We start from the raw sequence: 13456 nt of genomic DNA, 5'->3' as shown, positions 1-13456 counted from the left end.
ATGAAGAAAACCAAATCACTCACATTTGTGGTTATCAACATACCTTCTAACTATGATGTAATCATAGGAAGGCTAGGACAATGTGCGTTTAACATGGCTGTATCGGTTGGTCAAGGTGCCGTAAAGTTTCCCACTGATAGGGGAATTGCAACCCTTCAACCCACCCAAGAGGTTTACACGGTTGAAGGTGAAAGTTCAAGAAACGAAAATGACGAACAAGGCTTGATCATAAACCCAAAGTATCCTGAAAAAAAGGTACGGGTAAACACAAGCCTTTCCAAAGAAACTCTCTCACACCTAGAGAAGCTGATGATACATTATAACGATGTCTTTGATTGGTGCCCGGAAGACATGACGGGTATCCCTCGAAGCATTGCAGAGCATGAGCTAAAAATACCACCCGATGTCAAGCCTTTTGTCCAAAAGAAACAGAGCCTGGCTCCTGAACGAAGCTTGGCAGCATGCCAAGAGGTTGAAAAGCTTGTCCTAGCAGGGATCATACGTGAGGTCAAATACCAGTCATGGGTTGCTAATACTGTCATGGTTCGAAAGCCTGACAAGTCTTGGAGGATGTGCATCGACTTCAAAGACTTTAACAAAGCATGCCCGAAAGATTGCTATCCCTTACCCGATATGGACCTCAAGGTTGACTCTTTAACCGACCATTCCTTTAAGTGTTTTCTCGACGCTTACAAGGGTTATCATCAAATTCTCATGAAAGTGTAAGATGAAGAAAAAACTGCATTCCACACGGACAAGGGTATTTATTGTTATCAAAATATGCCTTTTGGCCTACGAAATGCTGGAACAACCTATCAACGTTTGATTGACAAAGCATTTGCCAGCCAAATTAGTAAAAACCTGGAAGCTTATGTCGATGATCTGGTAATCAAAAGCAAGACAGAGCATCAAATGCTCGATGACATACAAGAAACTTTCCAAAACCTGAGGAGCATCACATAAAACTCAACCCCGGAAAATGTTCATTCGGGTTCGAAGAAGGCAAGTTTTTGGGACACATCGTGGGGAAACAAAGCATAAAAGCCAATCCCAACAAAGTCAGGGATGTTATTGAAACTAAATCTCCACAAAGAAATAATGAAGTGGAAAGTCTGAACGGAAGGCTTGCAGCCTTGAAGCGTTTTACCTCCAAGCTCGCTGAGAAATCCCTCCCCCTTCTTCAAAACAGTAAAGGGTTGCACCAATAAAAAAGATTTCAGGTGGACGGAAAAAGCGGAAGAAGCCTTCAATCAAATGAAGCAACACTTGGCTTTGCTACAAGCTATTGTAGCCCCTGAAACAGTAGAACTGATCTCTGTCTATCTCTCGGTTGCTGAAGAAGCATTAAGTGCGGTCCTAACCATCGAACGAAACAAAGTTCAGGTACCCGTTTATTTATTTAGTAAAACATTAAAACTAGCAGAGATCAAATATCCTCCTTTGGAAAAACTTGCTCTGGCCCTAATTCAAACTGCCAGAAAGCTTCGAAGGTACTTTCAAGCACACCCTATACAAGTGTTCACTAACCAACCCATCAAGAGTGTGCTTGAAAAACCAGAAAATTCAGGCCGATTGGCCAAATGGGCTGTGGAGCTGGGTGAACATAACATCACTTATGTCCCAAGAAAAGCTGTCAAAGCCCAAGTCTTGGCGGATTTCATTGTAGAAATCCCGAAGCAAGTCATTCCTGAAATACATACAACTGCCACTGAACCTTCTGACCCCGAAGCCTGGAAGCTTTTTACCGATGGAGCTTCCAGCATCGAAGGGTCAGGAGCTTGGCTCATTTTAATTAACCCAAAAGGGTTAGAATTCACATATGCTCTATGACTTGAATTTCAGACCACTAACAACGAAGCCGAATATGAAGCATTGATCGCTGGTCTGAAAATTGCCAAAGAGATGAAGATCCAAAAGCTACAAGTCTTCACAGACTCGTTGCTTGTTTCAAGTCAAGTCAATAATAGCTATGTAGCAAAAGAGCCTAACATGAAGAAGTATCGTGATAAGGCAAAGGAATTGATGAACACGTTTCAAGAATGCACCATCAAACAAGTCCCAAGACCGCAAAACAAAAGAGCCGATGCCCTGAGCAAACTAGCATTCCTCACATTTGCACACCTCACCAAGAAAGTTTTGGTTGAAGTGTTGAAAACCCCTTCAATCCAATAATTGGAGGTTCAAGATGTAATCACTGAAGAATGTCTCAATTGGATGACTCCCATAGAAAAGTTCCTCAAAAATGGTGAGTTACCTCTGGACCAGACAGAGGCTGAAAGGGTTCGAATCATGTCCCGACAGTATGTGTTGCAAGGAGAAACCCTTATAAAAAAGCTTACCTTGCACCACTACTAAGATGTGTGGGCCCTGAACAAAGTCAATATCTGATCAAAGAGGTTCACGAGGGGATATGTGGAGCTCATTTTGGGCCAAGAACGGTGGTTGCAAAATTGATGAACCTTGGATACTTCTGGCCCACGATGCACCGATATGCAACAAAACAACTTAAGAAATGTGAAGCTTGTCAAATTCATGCACCAGTTCCCAAAAGCCCTAAACACGATCTAGTCCCCATCTCCTCGGCTTGGCCATTCTACAAGTGGGGAACGGATATCGTTGGTCCATTCCCACCAGCCAAGGGTGGGGTAAAATTTCTGTTAGTAGCCGTGGACTACTTCACCAAATGGCCTGAAGTCAAACCACTTGCAAAAATAACGGGCAAACAAGTCATCGACTTTGTATGGGAAAGCATCATTTGTTGCTATGGGCTGCCAGGAGTGTTGGTCATGGATAATGGGAAGCAATTTGCCGAGAAGCCTTTTAGCACATGGTGCATGGAATTCAGAATCACACAAGTGTTCAGCTCGGTTGCATACCCACAATCCAACGGCCAAGTTGAAATAACAAACATAACTATTGTGGAATGAATCAAAGCAAGGTTGGGAAGGCATAACAACAATTGGCTTGAAGAACTCCCAAACGTTCTATGGGCAATAAGAACGACTGAAAAAACAAGCCACAAACGAACACCTTACAGCTTAGTGTTCGGATCGGAAGCTGTAATCCCAGCCGAAGTCGGAGTTGTGACTTTGAACACTCAACATGGATTTCGAATCAAACAACAAGGAGACCATGTTGAATTTGCAACTCCTTGAAGAAATCCGTGATCAAGCCACAGTACAAGAGCCTAAGTACAAACAAAAAATGGAAGCTTATTACAATGCAAGAGTGAAACATGAGTGTTTCAGGCCAGGAGATCTTGTACTCCGAAACAACGAGGCCAGCAAGAAAGAAAACCAAGGAAAACTAGGCCCAAAGTGGGAAGGACCATATACAATCCTTGAAGCTCACAAGGGTGGATCCTACAAACTGGCCGACGCAGAAGGCAAAAAGCTTCCAAGACACTAGAACGGCAAAACCATTAAAAGGTTCCACACCTAGTCAAGAACTCAGAATGTATTTCAAGATATGTGTAACTCTCCTTTTTGTAAACAAATACCTCTTGAATGAATGATGAAGTCTTTATCATAACTTGTCTTTACTATCCTATAATCAGGTTGAGAACCTAGCAAAAAACTCCATGGCAAGGGCCATGTAAGGGAATGAGCTCCCAGGCCACATCGCTCAATAGGTTCAAGGGTTAACTGAACCTATATAAGGGGTGAGTTCCTATATCAATCCAACTCCGTGAGACTTAGAAAATTTTTTCAAACAAAACTTGTATAATAGACGGGTCTGAACAGCCTACATCAATTCGTTCCTTAAGCTTTGAAAAAAGTTTACGAAACAAATAAATACTAAGTAATGATATAAAGGATAGACAACATGTGATTTTTACCTAATGAAGCCTTGAAGCTAAAGTGACTGCAGCGCTAAAACTTCTTAAGGGAAAATTAGCTAAAAAACATGTCAAACAAAACAAGACAAGCAACAAAAATACAAGACATCAAACACTACGATTCATAAAGAAGTCTCTAAAGGCCATAACTAGCATCATTCATAATAGCCATTCATAATAGCCATCTAGGCTAAACAAGGAAATCACAAGGATTCCCATAAAAGTATTCAAACGGCCAAACAAGGCCAACAACAACCATGAAGCAGAAACCTTAAGGGTTCCATGCTAAACCTAAATTGTTTAAAATACATAACATTGTTCAAAGTGCTAAGATAGCTACGAATAAACTGTTCAAACATCATAGACAGGATTTGAAGTACCAGCATCACCACTCTTGCGTTTCTTGGATTTCCTTGCCTTCAAGTCACCACCAACCGCCGAACCTTCGAGACTACCCGCATGAGACCCACCACCATCTCCGGACAAAGTCTCTTCACTGTCACCTAAACGAGAACGCTTCTTGGATAACGCTTCAAGTACCTCAGAGCAAACCTTCTCATCAAGCCCAGTTGGTTTGAGACCCTGCAAAACGGAAAGGAGTTTACTGAAACAAGATGAAACTTCACCCACGTAGGGGTAAGTAAGCCTTTTCATTGCATGAACAGAATCTGAAAAAAGCTTGGAAGCTTCACGGTTGAACATAGGCGATTGCTCCAAGGATTGACCAGACTCATGAAGATTGAAACCAGCAACCAAACCCAAATGTTTCCCATAGCTCAGCAACTTCATGTAAATACCACCCAAAACTGAGTTAAATTCGGTTGAGTGATGAAGATAAGTCACAACTTGATGAAACCCATGCTCGATCAGCCATCGGTTGTCATTAGTAGCTTGGGTAACTGAAGCCTTCAAGCCCTCCTTCTCCATAGTAAAGGCTTTCTTCTGAACCTCCAAGGCTTCCCTATCAGCTTCCAGCTTAACTCTATCAGCTTCCATCTTCTTCTTCAAACTGGCAATCTCAACCTCATGGCTACGGGAAAGCTCATCAATCTTCTTTACCCAATCCTCCTCCTTCTTCGAAAATCCAAAAACATCCTTCTTCATCGCTGCCATGGAAGCCTTCATCCTTTCTTTCTTCTTGGATAACTCCTCATAATCTTGCATCCCTTTCCGAAAGCGAGTGACGCCCTCAGCTAAAAGGGCAGAAAGGTTGCAAGAGCTAAGAATAAACCTTGAAAGCATGGCATCACCCTCCATCTCGGATATGGTATTATGAACCCCAGGGGGAGCAAAGATAGCTAACACTTCAGAACAAACCTCCGGATCCTTAAAGCTCTCATTAACCTTAACGTTCCAATCAGGAACATAAACCTCATCTCCACCCAACATTTGAACAGTAGATGCCGCAACTTTTTTACCAACAGACTTCTTCTTCCTAGTCACAACCAAACCCTGCTCCTTCTCCACCTCTACACTCGGACCCTAATCCTCAGCAGCTGGAACATAATCACTAACATCCACAGGCTCATGTGAAGATGATGGACCAGAAGATTTCAACAAACTCCGATTTGAAAGACGGGTAGAGACCTTGGGAGCACTAGACTTGGTGAAACCTTTAACGTTATGAACACCCACATAACCAGAACCTTCGAACCTATGCTCTGTTCCCCGAACAACAGCGTTTTCACCAATAGTAGCCGCAGCATCCCCAAATCCAACATCGGAAGTATCATCACTCTTCACAAAATCTAAAGCCGACATAACTACAAAAACAAAGGAAATTTGTCAACAAACATATCATGGAAACAAAACAAATGCAAGATAAGCAAATGCATACCCTTATCTTTTCATATAAGCACAGGATCACGATTAGGCTTATCCCACAACTTGCTAATTCCTAACAAAATGAAAAGGTGTTCGGGAACAGGACAAAGACGGGATGAACACTTCCTAAGAGATTTCAAAAATACATCGTTCAACTCTAAATCAGACGGCCCCGGTTCATTCAAAACGGCCTCGGGTTGTCTCCAAACAAGTTTAAAAGGAACAATGGAATCGGAAACGAAGAAAAAACGATTCTTCCAGGAACCAAGAGTTGTAACCGTCGAAGAGATTAGACAAGTATCAACCTGAGTATGCTCAAAGGTATACCAATCGTCGTTCTTCACTAGACGGAAGAAACGACAAAAACACAACAGCTGTCACGCCCCGATCTTAGGGCCTAGGCGTGTGACCAATAGTTGGTACCTGTTTTGTAAATAAATCAGAGTTGTGGGTTTCATTTTAGCGGAAGTCTTTAATTAAATATTAATATATTGAAAACTTATTAAAATCTCGGGTTTAAATACCCGCTTGATATTTCAAATTCATTTCTTTATAAAACATAACTCTTTTATAATATTTTCAAATAAAATATCTGAGCCACCAGATAGCATCTAATGACTATAAATCCAATCTTCTATTCCTTCTTGCTTGTCTGTTCTAACCTTTCTTGTTTCCCTGTAACATGGGTGGGAAAATACGTCAGCACAAAGCTGGTGAATAACGCTGACTCTAAAAATATCTTTTCAATATCTTTGTGAAACCAACAATAATACCTTGGTGACTACTCAATAGGCACCCAACTAAATTGGGATCAAATTACCCTAAGTACCATGTACAATTAATTATATACACAATATCATTTCTCTGATCAGTCCCGTATACCTTCAGAGGCATGTTAATGATATGCATGGCCTCGGGGAAATGCCGAGTCACCATGTATGTTTGGATCCAGACACATGTATACTCTTAATCAGAGTGTCCGTTTCTTATTATTCTACACAAAGTTTTAAGGATTCGTAAATCCTATGCAAACATTCAGACTCAATATAAAAGGTTTGGGGTGTATTCACCTTGTCTGTTTATAATCAGTTTCTTTTACTGATTCCTGTTTTCTGATTCTTCTTCTTGTTTTGTTACCTCGGACCTATAGTACGAGAATAACATTTTGTATAAATAGTTAGATCAGCGATCTAGCTTTAGACATTTAGTCTATTTCGTATAGCTTTAACCTTGATAAAATCATTTGTTCATTCAAAACATTTGGACCTTTAGTCACTTTCTTTATTTACCAATTATATGCTCATTTCTTCTTCAGGAAGAAACATCTATACTGAGTTTCTTCTTCAAGAAAAAATATTAATTTCATAACTATAACCTCTTGTATTATATTTCTTAGTCATAAAGAAATACTATTTTGACTATAACCTTTTCTTAAGAAAAGTTATATTATACTTAATCGAATTCAAGGTTCGGCTATACCTCCGACTATGGTCTAAGCCATTTATAATAATATAATAATAACTTAGGCAGAACCCCTTACCTCGCACGGTATTCGGAGTTAGATAATCCTAAGTTTATACATGCAGCACTTATACTCTATATGCACGTCTATCGAAGTGTTCTTGATCCACCTTCCTTGGTGCGCAAATCGAGGCGATGTTCACGTGTTGTCGGGTCGTGCACGTACTTCGAGGCGGAATGTCGGGTTACTTTTTGTTGGCAGGCACTTCGAGGAAAACATCGGGTATTTGGCACGGATTACGAGGTGATATTTTTCGGGTCATTGGCACGCAAAACGGTGCTTGGCACGTAAACCAATGTAGAGAGAGAGTTAAATTCTAGAGAGAGTGGGAAGTGTGTGTGTGAAATGAGCCGATTCCCCTCATATTTATAGCTGATTTCTGGTCCCATCGCGGTACGCGATTGCCCCCTTCTTCAACGACGTCGCGTACCGCGACGCCCACCTTTCTGAGCTCGCGCCACGTGTCGCCACGTGGTCTGACACGTCTGCCACGTGTCCTGCCTTGTTGCCACGTGTCACAAGAGTGTGACACGTGTGTGATGCGTCATCACGGCCCATCGCGCTACGCGATGGCCGTGTTCTTGGACTCATCGCGTATCGCAATGGGTCCCTGGATATTATTTTTCATTTTCAGTCCCTTATCTTTGATAGCTTGTCACGTCTGGGTCTAACTGTCGATGTCCAAAAATACTAAGGCGGCTCTTAAGCGGCTCGCGGCGATGCGAGCGTGCGAAGTGCGCCATCAAAGCGCCACATTGCGCCCAATGCCCTTCGCCGTCGCCATCGTCCTCGTCCTCGTCCGAGCCCGAGCGCGTGCGCGTCGGGTGCTACGCACCCTCCGCTAGGACTATTTGGTGCATGATATTCATAAAAGAATATTACTATGGAGAATCTCTTCCTTATAAAGAGCTTCCATTTCTTTACCATTTTCCATGTGGGATGGGATTTATATTCCTTATTTATACACAAGTAAAGTGCTTCCACTTTCTTACCTCCTTTCATGTGGGATGGAGTTTCCTTTCCCATTTTCTTAATATGGAAAAACTTAACTTAGGAAATATTTTAAATTTCCTTATTTAATATTTTCTCATGACTTGTCTTGATATTATTTTTAATCCCTCAACTTTCCTAAGTTGTCAAATTTGGATCGAAATTTTGGGGATGTTACAACACCAACGGGTCAAACTTAAAACCCCTACATAAAACCTCAAAATGCAAAACCCTAGCAAACTTCAAGGGGTGAATCTGACCAAAAGACACACAATAATATTCTAACACATTCAAAACAAAGATCGAAAAGGGATGACGGAGGTTAGAAAACTCAAAGTGCCGACAATAAAGAGCAATTGAACCGGCCGGACAACGATCAATCGAAGTGTCAGCCGGCGGAGCCACTGGTTTAAACTCTAAACCTATACCCCAATAGAGGCAAAACGATTCGACTTCTTCTTGGGTTAATCGGGAATAACTCACCGATAAGTCCTTACGGGCACCCATAATTTCGAAAGAAAAAAGGGAAATTGGAACTAACATGTTGAAGGATCGAAAGGAACTTGATAAGTGTGTGTGGAGAACAATGAGGAAGTTTAAAAGAAAGTTAAAGAAAAAGGAGCAGTTATTGGTATTAATGAGCAGTTTATTGGGAACTGCCACTAGCAGGATCCATAACATCAACTGTCTTATCAGAAATTCAAAAAATAAACAAAACCGTACAAAGCCTCGAAGCCTTTAAGCAATGAAAAAATCTGTGCAAAAGTCAGACACCTTTGAGCCTACTTCCTAAAAACCTCTTACTTGGGTGGCTGATGACGGGGGTAGCCCAAAGTCTGGTAAAATGGCTTTCACATATTAACGCTAAAAATGTTAGAAGGTTAAAAGGTTCGTTTCCCGTCCAATTTAGGAAAACAAGTACATGTATAGTAAAAGCGCGTAATAGTAACACGTCAAATCACTGTTCACATCATCCCTCAGCCGTAAAAGAGGGATATGCTCATAAAAGTATTATTATTATTATATATCATTAAACGCAGGTCAAAAGCTTCCCGCCTATAAAACGGTCAACCCTATACCAAACAAGAGGTTAACTAGTTTATCCATCGGACAAAAGGCTTGGATTCCTTTCCTTATAAAAGGAATACAACTCAGCCATAAAACATACACCAGATCTGGGATTTTAACATATACTCTCTGATCTTCTCTTCTTCCTGGAGAAGCTTGCACTTTGCTTGCTTCTTTCTTACTCCAAAAACTACATAGCTTCATCAAGAACTCGCATCCAAAACCAGTTCCAAACATCTCGGTCTTGGATCCTTGGTGAATCTTAATCAATAAAAACTAAACTAGTGAACCTCTCTCTATGTTTTGCAAACGTATAGGGACCCGACGACCTGCGTTAGGTTAACCGGAACCCTTGAAGCCTGTTAGCTTAACCGGTCTATTCACTCTCATTGGTCTTATAATTGTTGTAGCAACATACTCAGTGGCCAAAGAATTGTTGCAATTACGATTCCTACTAGATAACCATAAAAACAAAACATAAAATAAGGACTCTTTCTTGGATCCATAGTCTTTAGAAAAGATCTTTTCATTCTGCGGTCTCCATATCACCCACAACTGGGCAAAGCAATAGGTAGGAGCGACGGGCAAAGCAATAGTTATTCATTAGCAGCCTGATGGAATCATGCCAATTAGTAATTGATCATGGAATGAAAGACCGATGAATATCAATTCGCAACCAATTTTAACACAAACCCACAATCTACTAGCAACATCACACTCTCGAAAATATGTACTACCGTCTCCCCTTGACTCGAGCATATAGCGCACAAAGACAAAGGAGTATCAATTTATCTATTACCCAAATTGTTTATTCATAAGCCAATTTAAAAGTAAACTCCAAGCTAGAATGTACGTTGGCTATCCTTTGAAATATATCTCTTCGAGGTGACAATATGAATGGGATGGGTTGGGTTGGATTTGGATGATTGGTTTGAATGAGTTTGGGTCAGGCTGGACGTATGGGTCATGATGAATTTTTAAAATAAAGGGTTAAGATGGGTATGGGTCAAGATGAGAAAATTTAACCCATCTTGATTCAATTAAAGGTTAAAATACAAAGTGTTTTATAAACCCCTCAAAACAATTCAAAACTCAAAATAAATCGAAAACGAAAAATGTAAAAAAACTAAAATGTCTCCCTCCTCATCATCGTTCAACTAAAAAAAACACCCCGGTTGTGTGTCGGTTCAAGGTTTTTATTTGTTCGGTTTTGTCTCAAACTCCAAGACCGCTACCGATTGCACTTGCGTGAAGAGATAATACAACTTTTTTCTGTCTCTAAATTGAATATTATAAGGAGTCCCGAAGCTAGTGTCGGATTTCCCAACCAAACATCAAGCCACAACCGATTGCATCATATTTCGATAAACATCAGAGTATCTAAAACAATCATTCTTAGTAATATGTGTCCGAAGTGGAAACAAGTGATAGTCGTTGTGGAGGAGAAAGAGAGAAGAAATGTGGGGCACATCTGTGGATGAACATCGTCTATGATAGATTGTGAAAGGGGGAGGGGAGAAGAAGGTGAGAAGAAATTCAATGGATAGAGGGAGTATTATATGTGAGCCCTTATTGGTGATGCTCTTAAAATCACATGTATTTGTTAATACTTTTATACAACATTAACTCACATCTCAAAATTAGGGCTCTCACTTTTACCTGAATTTGAACATAGTAATATGTGTTGGTTCTTGGGTTTGATTTATAGGTGTCGGGTCAATCCGATTAAACTTTTAGTGTAAGACCCCGTTACCGGTGCCTCACTTTTGACGTTGGATTTACTCATAAACACAGTTCTACAATCAGAGTTAATTTAAATCTTTTCGCGGAAACGTTAACTTTAATCATTTGATACAAAACATTCGATCTTTTCTTTAAAACATAATATACAACATCATATTTAAAACATCATTTCTTCCATCTTCAGATGCCAGCCGTTCAATCCATGCCATGTGCCATCCTCATGCTAGCTCTTTAGTCTGATCACCTGCGTGCATACTAAAAGTCAGCTACGCTGAGTGAGTTCAAGTTAATCAAGCAACTTACCATACAACCATTACATGCATTATATACATATCCGAAGACACATAGTCCACTGTCTAACCTGCTCACCTTACCACTTAACCACTTAACTGCCCCCTAACCACTTAGCCACTTGTTTACGATAACACATAGAGGCTTGCCCTCCCACGCACTCACGTTATGCCACTTTAATAACGAAGGCACGTATAGGCTTACCCTACCACGCACTCACGTTACGCCACTTTAATAAAGAAGGCACGTATAGTCTTACCCTACCACGTACTATCGTCATGCCACTAACACCCTTACTAGACCCTTGCCACTTCTATCACACTCTACCTCGACTTGTCTAAAACACACTTTCTATCATTACATCATTTACATAATAACCAAGTTACATCATAACATTTACACACAGTAATAACCACTTGGAGGTCATTCCCATTGGCGGTACGCGCAATATCCGAAGATCGTCCACGCACTGACTAACGTTACATTCCCTATCTACACGTGCAATATCCGAAGATCGTTCACGCATCGACAGACGTCCATTCACAACATATATATATATATATATATATATATATATATATATATATATATATATATATATATAGAGCAGGGTTAAAATAAGAAGTAAACTATCCTAAGAAGTGTAAGAAGTGGTTTTTACCCTTAAAAACATAAAACACACCGAACAAAAAACACACTAACAATATCCACCATCAGATGATCACATACAACACCCGATATTAATTCTCACACTTCTTACAAATAACTCACTTCTTATTCTAACCCCACCGCATATATATATATATATATATATATATATATATATATATATATGTATATATATATCATATCATATCAAACATTATAGCATACACTTACCACATAAGGTAAGTGTATTCACACTTCACATAGAGTATGCACACAGCCCTGAGAACATAACAAGGAAGTGGGGCTAGAAACTCATAGAACTCGGTTACGTTCACCGTTAATGGTAATCCCTTTCTTTAGTCGTGCAAGGCTAACTGTATAACAATTATGCGTATCAGTTAACTATCACAACCCATATCATGTTTCTAGTTTAATTATAACCCTCAATGAACGGGGGTCCAGGGGCAACGCCTCTGGCAGCGGGGTCTAGGGGCGGCAGCCCCTAGCAGGGTCCAAGGGCAGAGCCCCTGGCTGGGGTCTAGCTGACTATTATAGCGAATTGGACCTTATAACGAACTGATCATCATAACGAATTGGACCTTATAACGAACCAGCCATCATAACGAATTGGACCTTAACGAAATGGGCTATTTCGTCATTCTTTCTTTAACGAATTGGCTTAACAAATTGCTTCTAATTCGTTATCTCTTCTTAACGAATGGACATAATGAATTGCTGTTAATTCGTTACTTCTCCTTAACGAATGGGCATAACGAATTACTGTTAGTTCGTTATTCCTCCGTTAACGAATTAGGGTTAGGTCAGAATGTCAGAATATTCTGACATCCTCATATTCATAACTCCGGCGCCGCCTTTCTGGCCCAATCATCGCCGAAAAAGCGAGATATCGCTTGTTTCACCACTGTTTTTCGTCCCATTCGATCCAGATCTGAGCTAGGGTGAACCCTAAGCTCATCTTTTGATCGGTTTATACCCGATTCCACTCAGATCTTGTGAATTTAACGGTTTAAGGTGTGGGCTCTTCGTTTCGCGACTAGATATAGCGGGTTTGGATCCATACAATTTCACACTATCATTACCTCGAGTCGGAAATCGATTCTTCTTCTTGGTTTCGGCTAGATATAGAAAGTAGGATGAGAGAGAGCTAAGTATGTGTTTTGGGTTGTATGGAATATGTGTAAATGAATCGATTAAGGGTTAATTATAGTATTTATATTATGGGTCATGGGCTTGAGCCCATGGTCTATCTTCCTTCCTTTCTAATCCAAGTCCATTACCCATATTACTTATGTCACACCCCGACCAAAGGCGGCGGAGCATGCCGGGGTGCAACCGATTGCCCAAATACACAAGACACTATTTAAAGTGACAATATTTAATCAACTCATTTTATTTCATAAATCAATAAACAAACACATCTCGTTCATATAAACAGATTTGAAAACAAGTAGCAATCATATTGTTCGTTTTACTAATACCCTAATAATCTTGGTAACGTTTTTCGTCAAGTC

General features: G+C 40.4%; 1 protein-coding gene across 1 annotated transcript; it reads left to right on the top strand.

Moving 5' to 3' along the window:
• On the top strand, positions 1–1162 carry LOC143627951 (uncharacterized). The gene is made up of 2 exons (XM_077097653.1): positions 1–560; positions 1105–1162. The coding sequence occupies exons 1-2, from the start codon at positions 1–3 to the stop codon at positions 1160–1162; spliced, it is 618 nt and encodes a 205-aa protein (XP_076953768.1).
• Positions 1163–13456: the final 12294 nt, after the last annotated feature.

The sequence above is a fragment of the Bidens hawaiensis genome, unplaced genomic scaffold (genome assembly GCF_021521415.1).
Source record: "Bidens hawaiensis isolate Kalapana, Puna unplaced genomic scaffold, B.hawaiensis_p1.1 tig00004748_1, whole genome shotgun sequence".
Classification (NCBI taxonomy): domain Eukaryota; kingdom Viridiplantae; phylum Streptophyta; class Magnoliopsida; order Asterales; family Asteraceae; genus Bidens; species Bidens hawaiensis.
The sequence above is the reverse complement of the archived record's forward strand: the minus strand, read 5'-3'. Positions and strand labels throughout refer to the sequence as shown.